At 34.5% G+C, this 19,965-nt stretch overlaps 1 protein-coding gene across 2 annotated transcripts in view; it reads left to right on the top strand.

Annotated features, from left to right (window-relative positions):
- The window catches only part of RGS7 (regulator of G protein signaling 7), a gene marked incomplete at both ends in the record, with an annotated part of 646,678 nt that overhangs the window by 616,429 nt on the left and 10,284 nt on the right, over positions 1-19,965 (top strand). Inside the window, 4 exons of one of the 2 annotated variants that reach the window (XM_079698482.1) lie at positions 676-801; positions 7,664-7,850; positions 10,689-10,778; positions 12,490-12,543. In XM_079698482.1, coding sequence (XP_079554608.1) covers positions 676-801; positions 7,664-7,850; positions 10,689-10,778; positions 12,490-12,543 — 457 coding nt within the window. The remainder of the gene's footprint in view (positions 1-675; positions 802-7,663; positions 7,851-10,688; positions 10,779-12,489; positions 12,544-19,965) is intronic. The other variant, XM_079698483.1, reaches the window with a different exon arrangement.

Genomic DNA, 19,965 nt, shown 5'->3' on the forward strand with positions numbered 1-19,965 from the left:
CTTCACAGAGTGAGGATTTAGTATTCTGCAGCACTCCTCTAGATTGCATTTATGGACCTTCTCTTCCATCCAGTGGTTCTTAAATGCTTGACAAGTACAGATCTCTTCATCCGTTAAGTTCTAGATTTTATACATGTGAAAGTTGGAACCCCAAGATGTTGTGACTCAACCAGGACTAGCTGACACATTTAATCAACAGCAGAGTCATAAACCAGGATTTAAGTCTTTTGAGTCTCAATGTATTTTCCTCCAATACAACTTGCCACCATGAGACTTCATTGTGTAGTGGTTAAGAAATTGAGCTCTGGGGTCAGAATGTGTGGAATATTACCTGTTCAACATTGGCAAGTTATAACCCTCTTTCTGCCTCGATTTCTTCATTTCTAAAATAAGAATTATAACAAGATCTGTCTCATAAAGTTGCTGAAAAAAATCTAAGAGAGAGAATCCATCTCTTTGCATCTAATGCTTAATAAATGTTAGATTTTATTATTAATGCCTAACTTTCATCTCATGATAATTTCATGCAGATCCATGAATCAGAGATTTTTTTTTCTGAAAAATATGTTAAAGATGGGAAATTAAAATCATATATGATTTTGAGGGGAAATATAATAGCAGAATATAGAATTTGTAATGAAAGGAATATATTTGGATTTGTTTTATCTTCTATAGCAAAGAACCAAGCCAGCAGAGGGTAAAACGATGGGGTTTTGGCATGGATGAAGCACTGAAAGATCCAGTTGGGAGAGAACAGTTCCTTAAATTTCTAGAGTCAGAATTCAGCTCAGAAAACTTAAGGTAAACCATGTTGTTTGAATCTTATACTATATGCAAGAGAGACCTACCTGTGATGAGTCTGGTTATTTTGCACTTGATAGACCAGTTACTATCCCACCAACATCATGATGATGATATGGGCCCATTGACTTTCTGCCTCCTAATGGAAGAAGAAAAGGTAATGAAGGCAAAGCACTTTGTCCAACATTATCACTTCCTCATAAAGGTTTATTTTACACTGTCTCCTGATCTTTTAACTATGTAAATCTGATGCATTTGAAAGGGCCTGCATAAAGAAGTGTAACACTTAGACTAGTATTTGGCAAAGTGTGGGATCATTGATAATATTTATGCAGTTTAATTAAAATATCACCTATTTATCAATATTGGTCTTCTTTGTATATTGCATCTCAAGTAAGATCTAGAAAAAGAGATTGAGTGCTTCTATAAAACTTGAAACAAAACTATGGAGTACATTTACTTTGTACACTTAAATACAGCCTCAGGGCAGTTGAGAGCAGCACCTCACTGAGCCCTGCTGGAGGGATACGCATCCTTCCCATCTGTTGTAAACAGCATCCTTACATATTTTTGAAACTTTTCTGACTTGAGGCACCTGGAAATTGAATTTTTAAATGTGAGACATTGGAATAGATATTAATGGCTCTAAGATCACTGAAGTGAGTGATAACTTTCCACTACATAAAGTGGTTTTTCTACAAGCTCTTTCATTCATTATTCTTTTGAAACTTAACACCCTAATTTACTTTCCCATGACTTATGCAGTCCTGTGAAATTCATTTACAGAAAGACATCAGCATTCATTTATTTTCACTGGAACTAAGCAGCTCCAGAAATGTCACATTCTTTTCAGGAGATTTAACAGATACCAATACCAAACCATTTAGAAATATATAATATTTTGACAGATGTCCCATGGATTAAGCAAGTTGACCACATACAGAGTCTGGAGGAATTTAATTATATGTGCATGCCTGTCATGGATTGTTGGGATGCAGCTTCCTATTCTCTTTCAAGTTTATGAGAACACTTGTTGACAGGGCTTTCACAAGGTCTGCAGTTGCTAAGGATTTTTATTGGACCTAATAATTAACATTTTCTATCCTGAGGTCACATTCTGAATTATTGAGTACAAGAATGCATAAAAATAAAGCAGAGATAAAGTCTATTTTTAGCCTTTTAGTGGATGGGGAGGTGGAGTTTCCTCTAATTCTCTAAGTTTTTGAAAAAATGCTGACATCATGGGTTTCATGATGAAATAAATAAGCAGTGCCCCACCAGTATCACCTAATCAAATAAACATCCTTCCTGCTCTTATTAAAAGTACAGCTTAGTGGTGAATACAGAGAAGAAAACAGATCACAACACAAAATCATGGGTATTAGATCTGAGAAATACAGAGGAATGGCAAACCCAGAGGTGGAGATCAGTAAAGGCATCCTAAGGGAAATAGCTTCTAGGCTTGGATGACAAGGAGATAACCAGGCAAAAAAGGAAGAGGGAAGAAGTTTGGGGTAAAAGGAATAGCGTGTGCAAACTCTGTTTCATGAATGAAATTGAATCACTGCTGTTTTCTTAATCCGTGCCTTAACTATTTCTTATCTCAGTAATTCTATGCCACACTAGATTGCCTGATAAGTAATTACATATAAGAAATATTACATATTTCATTGTGTGAAAATGTATAAATATCATCCAAAAGGCTTTCTGTCCTATATTTTAAAAATACAGAATAGTTAATTTGAAGTAGTCCCGGCCCTAGTTCTATAGGGCTTGGATATTTAATATTTTTATGGAAGAAACGTTTAGTTCTGGAAAAGGTAAATGCTTGCATATATTTTTGCAGTCTAGGATCTCCCTTACTCCATTTCTTCCTTTAATTTAAATGGTCACATGTATATATCCTTTCCTGCTGTGTTAGGAAAAGAGGGGCTGGATATCCCAAGAATCAGAGGTTATATAAAAATATTGCAAATAGACAGCAGACATAAATATCTACCAAATGTTATCTTAAATTTTGGGCTAAACTGATCATTTGGAAATAGATTTATGATAAGTGTTTAATTAGAGCAATTTCTTAAATCTGAACTAAATTGCTTTTAGAGCCTTTTTCTTTGTAAGCATTGTAAATGCTAATAAATCCTGTTAATTTTTTTTTTTTACTGCATGTTATGTTGAAATAAAAACAAAGTAAAATTAAAAATGAAATATTGTATATTTCATATAGAGTCACATATATATTTCTTGAGTATATACCATAAGCTTGTTATATGTTTCCATACTAAGGATTGATAAATATAGATATAATTCTTGAATACCTTCTATACGCCATAATATGCTTTATATTCACTACTTTTATAAGTATGCCATGCTGTATTTTGTATTTATTATTTCTGATTACCATTCATCTAATCATAACTTCAAAAATGAAATGTAAATATTCTTGCCCCATTCTACAGGCAAGCAAAATATGACTGGAAGAAGTTAAGCATCTTTCAGAATCAGATTACTAATAATTGGCATCCTAGGCTCTCTATAATCCAAAACCAAGCTACTGTCCACTGCGCCCCCAACCTGAACCCCCTGCTTCTGCCTAGGTATCTGGTGTCACAGACCGAGGGAGACAAAACAGTCAAATTAGCCAGCAGGGCTAATTACACCTAAATAAGTCTCAATGCATCTTATTTAGCATCTGTTATTTAGGAAAGTGTGGCACTCATATGAGCATTTTCTTCTAGTACTGAGACAGAAACAATAGTCAAGAAAAACTGCTTATTGATAAGTACTTATTCCTCAAATATAACTTCTGCTCTCCCTTGGTGTATTTACGCTCATTCCTTTTTCAGGTAAAGCAGAGTAAGTACTAAGTAAATGTAACAATGTGAATGTTATATGAGTGCCTAAAAATATGTCAAGCACTTCAAAAGTGCCCTTTACATAATTTATCTCATTTAATCTAATGGAAACCCAGTGAGATAGGCATTAACATTCCATTTTACTGATGACAAAATCAAGGCTCAAAGACATTAAGATAATTCCTCATAGTCCAGCTACCATATAATAAGGGACTATAATAAATAGCCAGTGCCCTTTACATTCTACTAAATTATTACAATGACTATGCTGAGGATAAGAAAGGCAGTGATACTTTTAAGGAGGCATTCAAGAGAGTGGTTTTGAGCATGTCATCTGCTGCAGGTCTGGGGGCAAACCATAGCTGTGGCACTCACAGTGGGTAACTTAAATAAGTGACTTATCCTTCATATCTTCAGTTTTCTCTAAAGTGGGGGAAATATTAACACATACTCTATAAAGTTGTAGGGATTGCATGAATTAATATAGCTAAATCACTTAGAATAGTGCCTGCACTTACTTATCCGTGTAGATGCTGTTAGTAATACCTCCTCAACACTTTGATATTTCATCCGTAATTTCAAGTCTATTTAAGATGTCACTGCATCTGTACAGCCTTCCTAGAACTCCCTTTTCCAACCCAGTACTTGCCCCAGCAGAGGGGCTCCTTCCTGCTCTGCATTTCTAGACTGTCTGGTTTGTGCTATTTCTTGAGAATCTCTCATGTGCTTCCTTGTATTATGGCCATTTGAATGGTGTATCTTTGATAGTTCAAGGACAAAGACATTCTTTTTATCTATGTGTTCAAAGAGTGCTGAAATGAACCTGAATGAGCATGAATTATAACACTTATGCTCCCTCAGATTACACCTAGCATTTCTATTAGATTGCACAGTTTCAAAATCTGTATTTTTTTTACATCTTTATTGGAGAATAATTGCTTTACAACGGTGTGTTAGTTTCTGCTTTATAACAAAGTGAATCAGTTATACATATACATATGCTCCCGTATCTCTTCCCTCTTGCATCTCCCTTCCTCCCATCCTCCCTATCCCACCCCTCTAGGTGGTCACAAAGCACCGAGCTGATCTCCCTGTGCTTTGCAGCTGCTTCCCACTAGCTATCTATTTTACATTTGGTAGTGTATATATGTCCATGCTACTCTCTCACTTTGTCACAGCTTACCCTTCCCCCTCCCCATATCCTCAAGTCCATTCTCTAGTAGGTCTGTGTCTTTATTCCTGTCTTACCCTTAGGTTCTTCATGACATTTTTTTTCTTAAATTCCATATATATGTGTTAGCATACGGTATTTGTCTTTCTCTTTCCAACTTACTTCATTCTGTATGACAGATTCTAGGTCCATCCACCTCACTACAAACAGCTCAATTTCGTTTCTTTTTATGGCTGAGTAATATTCCATTGTATATATGTGCCACATCTTCTTTATCCATTCATCCAATGATGGACACTTAGGTTGTTTCCATCTCCGGGCTATTGTGAATAGAGCTGCAATGAACATTTTGGTACATGTCTCTTTTTGAATTATGGTTTTCTCAGGGTATATGCCCAGTAGTGGGATTGCTGGGTCATATGGTATTTCTATTTGTAGTTTTTTAAGGAACCTCCATACTGTTCTCCATAGTGGCTGTACCAATTCACATTCCCACCAGCAGTGCAACAGGGTTCCCTTTTCTCCACAGCCTCTCCAGCATTTATTGTTTCTAGATTTTTTAATAATGGCCATTCTGACTGGTGTGAGATGATATCTCACTGTAGTTTTGATTTGCATTTCTCTAATGATTAATGATGTTGAGCATTCTTTCATGTGTTTGTCAGCAATCTGTATATCTTCTTTGGAGAAATGTCCATTTAGGTCTTCTGCCCATTTTTAGATTGGGTTGTTTGTTTTTTTGTTATTGAGCTGCATGAGCTGCTTATAAATTTTGGAGATTAATCCTTTGTCAGTTGCTTCATTCCATGTTCTTGGATTGGAAGAATCAACATTGTGAAAATGACTCTACTACCCAAAGCAATCTACAGATTCAATGCAATCCCTATCAAACTACCACTGGCATTTTTCCCAGAACTAGAATAAAAAATTTCACAATTTGTATGGAAACACAAAAGACCCCGAATAGCCAGAACAATCTGGAGAACGAAAAATGGAGCTGGAGGAATCAGGTTCCCTGACCTCAGACTATACTACAAAGCTACATTAATCAAGACAGTATGGTACTGGCACAAAAACAGAAAGATAGGTCAATGGAACAGGATAGAAAGCCTAGAGTTAAACCCACGCACATATGGTCACCTTATCTTTGATAAAGGAGGCAGGAATGTACAGTGGAGAAAGGACAGCTTCTTCAATAAGAGGTGCTGGGAAAACTGGACAGGTACATGTAAAAGTATGAGATTAGAACACTCCCTAACACCATACACAAAAATAAGCTCAAAATGGATTAAAGACCTAAATGTAAGGCCAGAAACTATCATACTCTTAGAGGAAAACATAGGCAGAACACTCTGTGACATAAATCACAGCAAGATTCTTTTTGACCAACCTCCTAGAGAAATGGAAATAAAAACAAAAATAAACAAATGGGACCTAATGAAACTTAAAAGGTTTTGCACAGCAAGGGAAACCATAAACAAGATGAAAAGAAAACCCTCAGAATGGCAGAATCTGTATTTTAAAAGGAAATGGTCTTGACTTTTCCCTTCTGAAAGCAACCCATGGTAGTTTCATGTTTAAAGCATTGTTCATGTTGGATTATCTACTGTTATCTATCTACAGGAAAATAGTATCTAGAAACTGGAAAATTACTAGGTTGAGTAATATTTGATATTCTAATTGTAGCTCAACTACTTTATTACTTATTTTTGAACTTTCATTAATCCACAAGTTAAAACGTAATAGTTATGAAGGTACTGCTTATCCCCTTCTACATTTCTTAAGCCTCTGTAGCCTGTAGTGACCTTCACCTCTGTGGTCATCTTTTCCATCTCATGATCACATCTGGCCCCTGTTGAGGATAACATAGATCTACTACTTCCTTTTTCAAGTATCTTTTTTTAATTTAAAAACACTATATGATGTGTTATATACATATTCATTTTGTCATCATTTCTAGGTCTAACCCAAAAGACATAATATAGAGCAAAATTTTAAAAAATGAAACCCATTAATAGAATGTGACTTCTTATTAGACTTTGTTATTTGCTTTTATCAAGCAAAACATGTTCTGGTGTTCTTTCCTTTCAGAATATACTATATTCTATACAGAAGCTTTTAAAATATATTTTTATATTTAGCAGTGAGTAAGTATTATTTTTTCCAGAACTTCTGAATTGTTATAATGCCTCTGCAAATTTAAGCCTTTTGAACAATTACATGTGAAAGCTTGATGCTTCTGTCATTTCATAACTCCCTGAATTAAATCACCTAAAATTAGTTACTTGCCCTGATTTCTCCAGCTAGGGCATTTTCTAATCTGTGTCCAGGCCTCTTTTAATTCCAGTAAAGCTTCACTGTAATTCCCTTACCTGGTAAAGCAGAAAATCCTCTCCATACTAACCCTCATTGCTCAAATGGACAAAAGATCCAAAAGATAGAGTATGTGGCATACTTTATCCCCCCACAATCAGATGATCTGCGTCACTCACCTTAATGCCCTTCAAACTCCTGTTCCTTTCTAATAAATGGTTCTTTAGCAGTGCTCCTTTGTTTCAGTAAAATTTAAGGTTGTATAGACTCAGGACCCTGGCAGATCTGTTTTTAACAGAGAACATCTAAAAGAGATAGTTTTCAAGATTTCCCTTCCCCAAATGTTATATCTTTGAATACAACTAATTAAAAAAAAAAATCAGTAAAGGCCTGTTTCTGGAAAACCTCAGAGAAAATGAGTTCATTATTATGCTTCATTGTGAATTGTATGATAGGTCAATATTTTAAGAATTTTCAGATTATGAGGCATTGGAGTAAATGCTTGGTGTCACATTTTGCATAGATTCTGGCTAGCAGTGGAGGACTTGAAGAAAAGGCCTATTAGAGAAGTCCCCTCTCGAGTTCAGGAAATATGGCAAGAATTTCTGGCTCCAGGAGCCCCCAGTGCTATTAACTTGGATTCTAAGAGCTATGACAAAACCACACAGAATGTGAAGGAGCCCGGGCGATACACATTCGAAGATGCTCAGGTTGGTACATGGATGGGCCTCACATTGCGTCACAAATGTTCTCCTGAGAAGTTGAAAGTTGGGATATTTTTGTTTTATTTTCATTGTAATTGGTGGCTATATCTAATATTTTCAATTTAGGTAACTGTATGTAAAATAACCAATTGATCTATAAGAGAACAGAGATGCTTTAAAATGAGTTTTTAAAGCCTGGAAATTTTTGTAAATTTGAATGTTTTTACATGAAAATTTCTTGAAGGGAAATATTTTAAATACTTGAAAACTTACTTTATTTTCTACTTTGTCACCTCAGTAACATGTATTTGAACTCTTTAACTTGTCTTCCAATGAGGAGATTCTAAGATTCTGACATTCCTCAATAATTTATTATTATGGATAGTCAGAACTAAACTAAATTAGCATGAAGTTATGTAAAACTCAAACCACTTTTGTCTCTGATGATAAAATGAAATAGTAAATTTAGACATTTATTATTTTTCCAAGTTAATTTTTTAGTCTACAAAAAGAAGAAAAAAGGAAATTGATATTAATATTAACATCCTAAGGCAAATTTTTATGTGTTTTTTCTTTTTTTCTCAAACTGGGTATAATTGCCTCCTTAGAAGCAGTTTGAATTTCTACTTTTTCTAAAAATATATTGTGCTCAATAGGAAAAATAAACATGAAATGAGAGGATATTATTTCCTAATGATGTGTTGAAATTGGCTTTTAAACCAGAACATGCATGCTTCATAATTTCTTAAAACCTCTTTTAGAGAAGAATGTTAGCTCTAGAAATATCTTGTTTTTTAAATAACTACATTACTAAAACAAACTATAGAAGATGAAGAATAAGGTACACAAATTTCCTTTCTTATTTTTACTCTCGGTAGAAAATATATTTATCCTTGGCTTTGGTTTAAAAGGAAATGAGCCACTGTGCAGAAAACTAACACAAGTTGAAACAGCCAACCAAAAACCCATTCATTCACCCTGGCTCTGCCATGGTCTTCTATGTGGAAATAATTACATTCTATGGAGACACATGAGAGAGAGCAGGATGAAAATTCTGGCTCTGTTGCTTGTTTCTCTGCTGGTTTTTCTTTCTTGCAGTTCAAGATAAACTTTCAAGCATTTTTCTGGAGCCAACAGCGTGTAAAATATTTGAAATTACCTTCCCCAAATCTTAATATTAAAAAGAACATTTCTTTGTTATCTGTGTCATTGAAGAATATTCTTGCTTATTGGGTCTTCAATAAAAGGAAAAGGCATGATTTTCTATAGAAAACACTACTACCTGACCATAGGCTTCTTTTTTCAATCAACCTCAGATATTTAATTCCAGTTTTTTGTAGGCTTTTAAACCATATATTCAAAAATATAATAATAGAATTTCCTGCTGCTGTTTAAGAAGAGATGCAATGTAATAAGAAAGCAGATTATGGAGCCAAATTGCCTGGGTTTTAGTCTGAGCTTTGCTCTGTGACCTATTGCAAGTAATTCACTTTTCATGCTTCAGTTTCTTCATACTTAAAATAGATATAAAAATGGTTACGAACCTTGTTGAGGTTTTGTGAGGATATAATTAACTAATATAGACAAGCACTTAGAAGTGTACCTGGCATATACTCAAGCATATTTGAGCACTTACTATGCATACCCTTATACTTTGCTAAACATTTATCATTCCTTTAATCCTGACAATAACTCTATTTTATAGATTAGAAAATTTAGACTCAGAGAAATGAATAAGGTGGTCAAAATTTACATTTTGTAAGTGGTAGATCTTGAGCAAGATAACATCTGAATCCCAAAATGATTGACTTCTAAATAAGACATTGCCTCACTTTTCCAACAAGAAATTCTGATACAGTTCCAAATGTACCATACTTTTGGAGATGAACCTTAGACTAGATATTGAGACTTAATCCAGAACATCTTTAAGTGGATTCACAGTAACTACGAATTATCGCTGGTGTATTTAAGACAAGGGAAACTGAGTCATTTCTTAAAATATATATTTTCTCCAAACAAGAAGAGACTGGGACTTTCTGGCTATGCTCAAATGGTTCAAAACTCTATGTCTAACAGACTGGAATGAACAAGAAGCATTTATGCTCCCCTAGAGTGCAATAAGCCAAAGCAGAATCTCCCTAGATTGGGCCAACACTGAATTGGATGGATACATTTTTTTCTTCTTTGTCTACCAATATTCATCATCAAAACAGAACATTGCAGACTGATTAGGATTATCAAATATTTACCTAAACTATCTCTGAATAAGTCAAAACATGCACACAAATTGAGAGGTTTAGCAATTAAATATCACAAAATTTATTTTTGGACTTGTGCTCTGGCCTAAAGTGGATGTAGATGACAGTTTTCACCAAAGAGATGATTCATTTGGGAAGTCTGCACCCTCCAACTACATATAAATGCCAAACGTTTCTAGAATGATTATTGAATCTTGACTTCACATCATTCTCTTTTGGCCTGGAGTAATCTTAAGAGACAGTAGATTTATTTATATTCTTAAATGATCTATGTAAATCAACAACTTGATTTGAAATTACTTCATGACAATCAGCTAACTAAATTCCTTTTTTTTTTTTTAAGGACTGGATATGGTTTACCTCCTCCATAGCTCCCAAACCAGTTTAAACATTGATCCTTGAATAAAATAATAAATTTGAAAGTCTAAATGTTCTATAAGCACATAAGGTATTCTCATCAGCATTATCATTATTATTTTTAGCTGCTTCCAGATTTGTTTTTGAACCAAATATTGTATTCTTATCACAGTACTTGATTTTTCCTGAGAAATAATAAGGAGGCACCTCAACCATTATTTCTTTTTAGGAGCACATTTACAAACTGATGAAAAGTGATTCATACCCACGTTTTATAAGATCCAGTGCCTATCAAGAGCTTCTACAGGCAAAGAAAAAGGTATTGGTTATTTGTGAACTTTTTTGACCTAGTTCTCAGTTGTAGTTATTTGGAGTAGTTACCTCTGCTGGGCCCACAGTGTTGGACAAATGGTAAGTGAATATACTCCAAGACCCTCCCCCAAACCTTTGCATTTTTTAAGGGCCATTTAAGTTTTATGGGTTTCTGTTTGTTGATTGCTTATTTTCTTCTTTGTTTGTTTGTTTCTGCAGATGTTCATGCTTTACAAAGTTGTTTAGACACCGTTTTCATGTTTCATGTTAGTCTTCTGTATGCCAGCTTAAGGAAGTAAAAAATTACAATAAAGAAAGGAAAAGAACAATGTCATCAGATCAAAAATTTAAAGAGGGTTTTCCTTGTCCCGTAAGCTAGAATGTATGTTTCGGGCCATACGCTCCATAACTCATTGTTTTCAATGATAGTTGCCAAAATGCAGTAATGTTTGCTTCCACATATTTTCATCTGGCATTTATTCTGAGTCATTTAGTATTCCTACAATGAGGTTTCATACCTAAGATGATAGCCAAGCACATTTTCAAAGAGCTGCAATAGGCTACATTATTCAATTAATGTTTATAATCAAAGTCTCACTGTAAATAACACCTTATATAACCAGTATAACAGGGAATGGAAAATCTGGATGAAACATCAACATCATTCATTATTTTGTAATGTTAAAATAGTCCGTACCTTTTTGAAATTCTGAGATGAAATTATAATTTTGTGTAATTCATGATCATCATTTAAGTTAATGGTATTTTTCAAAGTCCACTGACTTTGCAATGGGAAATAGATACTCTGTAGTTGCGCTGTCCAGTACAGCAACCACTAGCCACATGGAGCTGTTTAAATTTAAATTTAAATTAGTTAAGGTTACATAAAATTCTACTCAAATTTCTAGTGCTCAGTGGCCACAGCTAAAGACTTCTGAAATATTAGTTAGTATAGAATGAAATTTCCATGCTTTCAGAAAGTTCTACTGGACAGCAGTGCTCTACAGAATTAATGATGTTATCAACAGAAATTTAATACCAGTAGAAAATTATGAGGAAATTCTGAAGTTAAGCCACTAGATTTTCAAACATTTAGGCTTTGAAAATGTTGGCATAAAACCTTAACATACCTACTTCATTTTAGTGTAATTTGATTTTGCTTGAAATCACACTATTTTGTTTGCACAAGAAGAGTTTTGGTGTTAAAAGTAAAAGCACTAATGCAAACAGAGCCCAGGTCCTGTGTCAAGAGACCTTCTGTGGCAACTCTCCTGTCTTCCTGATCCCTATGATTTAGAACATGAATTTGGTGTTGCATCATTTCATCATCCTGTCTTTTTCTGCTGTTTTTCTTTCTGACTTTTCCTTTCTTTCTTTCTTTCTTTCTTTTGTTCTTTTCTTTTTTCTTTCTTTCTTTCTTTCTTTCTTCCTTCCTTCCTCTATTTCTTTCATTTTTTCTTTTCTTTCTTCCTTTCTCTCTCTCTTTTCCTTCCTTCCTTCCTTTCTTCCTTTTTCTTCCTTCCTTCCTTCCTTCCTCTATTTCTTTCATTCTTTCTTTTCTTTCTTCCTTTCTCTCTCTTTTCCTTCCTTCCTTCCTTTCTTCCTTTCTTTCTTCCTTCCTTTCTTCCTTTCTTTCTTTCTTTCTTTCTTTCTTTCTTTCTTTCTTTCTTCTCTCTCTTTCTTTGTTCCTTTGCCCCACCCAACCCCACACATGTAAGTCGGAATATTCAATGGATCGCAGAACATCTTTTGAAAACTTTGCACAGAATGTGGTAAGTTTTAATTTTTAAGGAATTACAAATCATTAAGTCCAATTGGGAAACATTCCAAGTTTCAAGCCCCATCTTCCACCTTGCATCCTTTGATGTAACAGCAAAGGTATTTATTGCCTTTATTCAAATTCAGAATTTCCTGCTTCCTACTTATCTTTCTGTCCCAGCACTTTCTGGAGTAGATAAGATATCACACGTGAAAATCTATATGTATCAAACTAAGGCTTGGAAAGAAATGTGTATTATGATACATAAAATGAAGAAACTGTTCTTTATATTTTAATTTTTATTCTATGTATCTCTTTCTTTATTAAAGATAGTGCATGCATTTCTGTACTCTTTCCCTTAGCTCTTCCTAAGGCTTAAAAGATTAAGAACAATGAGGGTTCTGTTCTTTCTACTTTTGCAGGGAGAAAATGACTTATTGAACAGTTTAAAGCCAGACTCAGTATGAATGGGGGTCGGCGACAATATATACCCCACTAAAGACCCACTAGCATGCCTTTCTTATTCTTTATTTTTCAGGAAGGTATTGAAAACTATTGCATAAATCATCCAGAAAACGAGTAGTTTCCCTACCAGTGTTTTCTTAGCATCTTTCCTTGTGCTTAAGTGATATATTTGTTTGTGGGATTCTTTTTTTTTTTTTTTTCTTTTTTTTGATATTGTGCCAGTGCCTTTGGAACTTTCTAACATTATGTAAGCTCAAACTAAAGCCTTCAACACATTTATTTTTATAGGGCAGAAACATCCCTATTTTCCCATGCCATAAAAACTGTACACCAACACTGAGGGCCAGCACTAACCTGTTATGAAAAGAGGTAGAAAAATCTTGGTTTATACTCAAGTTTGTCTGCATTGTCTGTTGAGTTGTGTGGTCAGCTCCATGCTGCTGCTGCTGTGGGTGTGTATTGTGGCTTTTGCTGTGATGGCCAGTTAAGTGGAGTTATGTGTGTTGAAATGTAAGCAAATTGGATTCAGCAAAAATATGTTTTTTGTTTTTAGTTTCCTTCAAGGATCCTTTCGGTGGGGAATGTTAATCAGTGCTTTTTATGAATTCCTAGTTGTGGCTGTGTCCATAGTATTTGAAAGATTTTAAAAAACAGTGTATACTTTGAACACTCAATGTGATTGCACAAATTAAAGGGCTGGAGAATGAAGGACTCCAGGAATTAATCACACTATAAACCTCCCAAAATTTTGGCTGGATCTTTTGGAATCTCTAACCTTTAATATAAAATTTTCTTAAGCATGCCTCATAAGTCACCATGGGAAGATAAAGACAATGCTAAAGAAATGCCTCAAGATTTTGCTGGAGGAAGTCACCACAGGATGTTGCACAGTGTTCTGTGTATTGTTTAAGAATTGTTTCAAATTCATTCTTTTCTAACATAATGCTGACAGAATATTGTTTTTGAGATTGGATTGGAAATTTCTGTAATATAATTAAAAACATATAATGCAAATTAAGGAATATGGAAAGGGGAAGCAAAATGGCTGTCTTTCCTCCAACACCATCCCCAAATCTCACCAACTTCCCCAATTCTTAAAGTAGTACCACATTGTAACTCATTGCAAACTTTAAGAAAGGATCAGTAGGAAATAAAGAAAGAGAGAATTAATCATTTACACCTTCAACCAAAATTTATACGCCAAGTGCCAACTATACTGCAGACATTGCTATGTCTTAGGAAAAAGACCTTAACTGCTAAGGTACATAATGATATAGACAAAATGTTATGTTGTACAAGAGAAAGATAAACTATTTCAACTTGTATTAGGGTGGATAGGGAGGATCCATGGGTAATGTGAGAATTCCCAGAAGAAGTTACATTTAACTGGATAAATAGGATTTCATTAGGCCATGAAAGGCAACCATCCTTTTAAGAAGAAGGGGGAAAAAAGGCTGGGATTACTGAAGAAAGAGAAGTTGAGTAACATTCATACCATAACACATATATAGACACAACATACTGATAAATTTCAGATAACCTTCAGACACAATTGTTTAGGGTTAATCCTTTTCCATCCAGGAAAATAAAAAGTAATATTTTTATTGAATATTTTGTTTTGGTAGTACTCTAAAGAAATGGAGTAAGAAAATTAGAAAGACTCTCTGATTTCCTCAATAGATTATGAATGATAACATTTAATTAGTTATGAGAAATAAATTTCTATCCTGAAAATTATTTATATACAAAAATTTAAAATATTATACTGTATATCATTAAGTCTTATGATGGTTAATTTCTATTTAAAGTTCCCTTTAACTTTCTATTTTCATTTATTTTTTTATTTCCCCTTGGTTCAGTGTTCCTCCATAATATGATTACTTTTAGGGTCAGAAGTTGTGTTAGCCATCCTAAGTACTTAACATAATACATTTTATGGAATACCTTTATAGGATCAATAAAATGATTTTAACACAAGATAAAGAATGAGTGATTTTATTATCAGATAGACACAATGGAGGAAAGACACAGTTTAAATAAACATTTTAAAAGAGTTCTATGTTCAGGTTGCTCTGGTAAATACGGGGAGGCTACAACATAGACTATCCAAGGAAGAAATGGACTTGGGGAATTACAGGTAAATAAGTGTGTAGACTGTAAAATGAACTAGGAAAAGTGAGATAATGATAATAACTCACATTCACTGAGTGCCTTCCATGTGCCAGGCTCTGTACTAGGCACTTTATATTATCTAATTTAATTTAATCTGAACCTACAAGTTAGATAATATAATACCCATTATTTTACCCATTTTACAGGTGAGAACGCTGAAAGTTCAGAGGAGTTACTTAATTTTCCCAGAATCATAGAGTTAGTTAAGGAGCTAGCGCTAACCCCAAATTTATTTTGTTCCCAAATTCTTTCTTTCTACACTGATCACCTTGCTCTTCCAACGGTAGAAGACAGATAAATCTTTCCACTTGATGATAACCTCCTCTGGAGTCTGAGTCCATTTCTGTTAGTGTTTATTTGTAGAAGTTTATTTACATTTCAGCATAACTATTTTTATAACCTGGATTATAAAAATGTCATCACTGTTTTCTTTCACACAAGAGCCAAAAACGACAGCTCTTCCTAATACCATTGGAAATCCCATTGTTTACTGAGGTTAATAAATTCTTGCAGGCACTTTAGAGAATAATTATAGTAAACAGCTAACAGCTGCATAGCATTTTACAGTGTTCCAAGGACACTCATTACTTTTTGTTTGTATTTTTGTTGTTGTTCTTTACAAACACCACTATCTTGGGAGGTGGTCAGGTAGGTGTTACCATCATTTCACAGATAAGCAAACTGAGGACTAGTGAGGTGAAGTCATTTCACCAATATTAATCAATTGTTGAGTGTTAGGGCCAGGCCTAGAAGCAATGTTTTCTGACTTTAAATTCATTACTTTACAGACTACTCATTTTCTTCTCATTATACCCAACACTGGAGGGATAAAAATATCTCACATTTGTATAATACCTTCACCTTGGCTTGTTGTCCAAGAAATCTCATTTCTTATCATTTACTTTTTTATTATTTTCCTTGCCATCAGAGAATTTTCTTCAGGTCTTTCAAGGGTTGCTGTGTCCTCTCATGCCTTTAAATGTTATTCTTATTAAGTTGATTTCATTCTCTTTTGACAAAGTTCATGTAACGGTTGTTTTCTTTCCAACCATTAAATTGTCAAAGCATCTGTCTGCTATATAAACCTTAAGGGAGAACAGATAGGAAATATGGGGAGAAACAAAGTAGGAGGATTGATCATCTACACCTTCAATCAAAATTCACAAATCAAGTGCCAAAAGCCAACTGTATTACCTATTACCTCTTCTCCTTAATTTGCCTTTGGGCTACAGAAGTAGAAATGAGAACTAGAGAATGTTAATGTTGAACTTCCAGGAACTCACCTAATCTAACCTCTTTTGGAGAAAAATTTTACCCTATCTCAATGAAGACAATTTACTGCAGAGCCTTAAAAGAATCAACATACAAGATATAATGACCACTTTGCTCTCCCACCCCCTCTCCTCCAGTGCACTGATGCTAGTGCGTTGGGCTTGTAAGGTACCCTCTCAAGACTGAAACAAATTACCAGAAGTTTTGAAAACTGTGTGAGAGAATTTTAACAAAAGGACTGAGTTGGCTCTGAAATCAGTTGATTTTTTGCAATCAAATCTGTATTTAACTATAAATCATTAGTATACGTACTGATAAGAACAAATGTAAATATAAATCCTATAACTTGTTTGGAGTGTTAAAAGTGAGAAAGATACAATATGCTTAGTTCTTTTAGAATGTTCTTTTTGTTTAAATCTAGGTAAATTCTTTTTCTAAGCCCATCATGGAGTTCCTAGTTAATACACCTTATGCAGATTTTATACAAGCAGCAAAATGTGGTTTAAAAAAAAGCCCAGACCTGGAAGCCTGACGTTAATATTAGGTTTAAAACCCAGTCTTACACTTTTCTTGCTGTATGAATTTTTAGAAATCTGTTAAACTGCTGAACCTTAATTTCTTCATCTACAATTTCTCTAGCCAGAAATAGCTCTAATCAGTACTTGTGCAAAATAAATAAATAAATAAATAAATAAAATAAACGAGAAATACTTTAATTATGCTTTTGAAACATGCTTTATTTACTTAAATTACATCAGAAATATCTTCCAGTTCATTTCATATTCTTCTACACGATTATATTTATTGACTGCTTGAAATTCTTCTGAATGGATATACCTATAATGCATTTTTCCATTCCTCTATTGGTGGACATTTATGTTGTTCCTTATTTACTTCTTTCTTTATTCATTGTCATTATAGCTCAAAGTGTGGTAAACATTCTTCAAGTTAAATATTGATTTTTTTCTCATACTCATAAAAAATTGAGCTGCTTGGTTAAATGGAATGCAAAATTATGAAAGAAGAGATGTCTATTTATTTTTCTCTCTCTTATCTTTACTTTTGTCCTAATGCAAAAGATACACTAGAGGGAAAAATAACTTATCACAGAAGACAGAAATCAGAGGTCATATTCTTGATTTCCAAAACCACTTGTGTTACACATTAATAATGGTCTTCCTTATCAATTAGTCCTCAATCTCTGAAGAATTATAGTGTTTTCTGGGAGCCTTACACTTTTTTTCAAGATGCTGTCAAAAACACTATGGATTATTTCTAGTCCCTGGTCAAATGATTTTTAATTTGGTTTTATTAAATGTGAAATCTAGCGTGAAACTTCCCTAACAATCACTGTGATTGTACACTGAGACTGCCCTCTCCACCCAGTATAACCCTATGAATAATACAGATTCCAGGTTTTGGAAATACAGCCTCACACCAGCTATGGAGCAATACTACAAGAGTGCAATGCCATGTCAAATCTACTCATGCAGACCCCTCAACTGTGCAGTTGAGCTGGACATTGGTTCTCCTTAGGATTGAAACATGGCATTCCTGGTTGAGTGCTCTAGACTTTGCTATATGGGCACATTAGTGTAGATAAGCTGTTGGAAAAGGATCCTAGAGCCCCTAAAAATAAAATTTATAAACTTGTCACTGGGTTTGTTCACCATGAATAATACCAATATAGAAAATTGACTGACCTGGTGATCTATGTTCCACTCATATGCTACATTTTTATCATTGTTTTTATATATTATGTCACTAGTTCCTAGATTATTCATTCAACATATATTGAGTTTTGACTATATGACAGGTGTCAGGGAAGAAGAAATTTTCTTCTACCCTTCTACGTTCTTCTGGCTGGTCTAAGAATTAAATTGACATGAGACAGATTAATAAGAGAAAAATCAAAAGTTTAATAATATGTATACATGGGAGAGACCCAGGAAAACTAACTCATCAAAATGTCTGAGACTTTTAACTTAAATACTATCTTCAGCTAAAGACAAAAGAGGATGTTGAGGGTAGTGGTTTGGCACCTCCAAGGAGAAGAAGGCAACTGACATGGAGATGGGAAAGCAAATGTTTGGTAGGACATGCAGAAACAATGGGACACATAGAGGAATTTTAACAGACTTTCCTAGGTTTCTCCCTATCTCCTTGCCTAGTTCATATTATAGTTATCTATGGTGATTGCTCCCTTCCTGGAACAGGTTCTCTATCTACATTCTTTAGGCAGTCAGGGGGAAGGTCAAAATTTCTTCCTGAGTGTTTTGGGCCTTGGTTATTTTCAGTTTGAAATAATCCACATGCCAAAGAGACATTTTGGGGTGGCAAATCTTGCTCCCCTACACAGGTTATGTGCTACTCCTTTGTGGTTAGAAAGACATCCTGTTCTTACTTTCACTTCCCTTGATATCAATTTCTACCACAATGAAGTCAGAAAGGGCATGCTCTAGATTGTATTTATACTAATGAAGTTGCACTATAGTTAGACCTCCATGGAGTTAATGAGATCCTCGATTCACATAAACATCCCTCATAATGAAGCAGATGATCTGCTTCACATAAACATCCATCATGATATAAAAGCCCTTTAGAAGCTGTGAGAGGGAAGGTTTTGATTTTATATTTGTGCACCTGTGAATTTACTCAAAGGAGAACTTTGTGCATATTCTTTTCTGATTGAGTGCTATAGTTATTGCTTGAGGTTATAAGTATATTCATATAGAAAACTATGTTAGAAAACTCCTAGAGCACCCTAAGTAAATATAATTTATAAACTTGGCATTGGGTTTCCCTACCATAGATATTAAACACGTAAAGTGAGTCTGGTCAAGAATGAACTACATTCTCCTCTTTCTTCTCTAGTGGACCTGAAACTCATCTCATTTATCATTTTGTAGTTGGCATATATGGCTATCCATCTTCTTTTATTGAAACTGCTTTGTGGTGATAACTTGCCTGAGAAAGCAGTTTTAGGTTCCCTGCAGCATGATGTAAATTGATTGGTGTGAAATGTATCAAACTATGTAGGCTGTTTAGTTTGGCCAATATATCTTTATTTTCCTCTAGTGGCATCATTAGTTCTTAAGTTGCCACTCAAGTTCTACAAACTATAAATTGTATAGTGGTTTTTGGTCAAAGAGCATCCAGTACAACTCTGGAGGTTCCTAAGGAATGTTTTGAGGCTGCTGAGTAGACAACCCCCAGTGGTAAACTTCCCCCTTCGCTGCTATATATGCCAGAGGCAGAAGTTTCAGTAGTATTTCCCAAAGCACTGCTCTGATGTACCAAAGGCCTTGGGTTGAAGTCAGTGATCATGAGGCCCCAGCTACCTGCATAATTGGAGACCACCCTGGGGGCTCTATTTAACAATTTTATAACCTAGTAGTACCCATGTGTCCAAGCATTATTGGATTCTTTTATCCAACAACAACAAAAAATACTTATTGAGCTCCTATTGTGGGTCAGGCTCCTTCTCCCTAGTTAAGAATACATAAATAATAAAAAATAATAGGAA

The sequence above is a fragment of the Hyperoodon ampullatus genome (genome assembly GCF_949752795.1).
Source record: "Hyperoodon ampullatus genome assembly, chromosome: 2".
Classification (NCBI taxonomy): Eukaryota; Metazoa; Chordata; class Mammalia; order Artiodactyla; family Ziphiidae; genus Hyperoodon; species Hyperoodon ampullatus.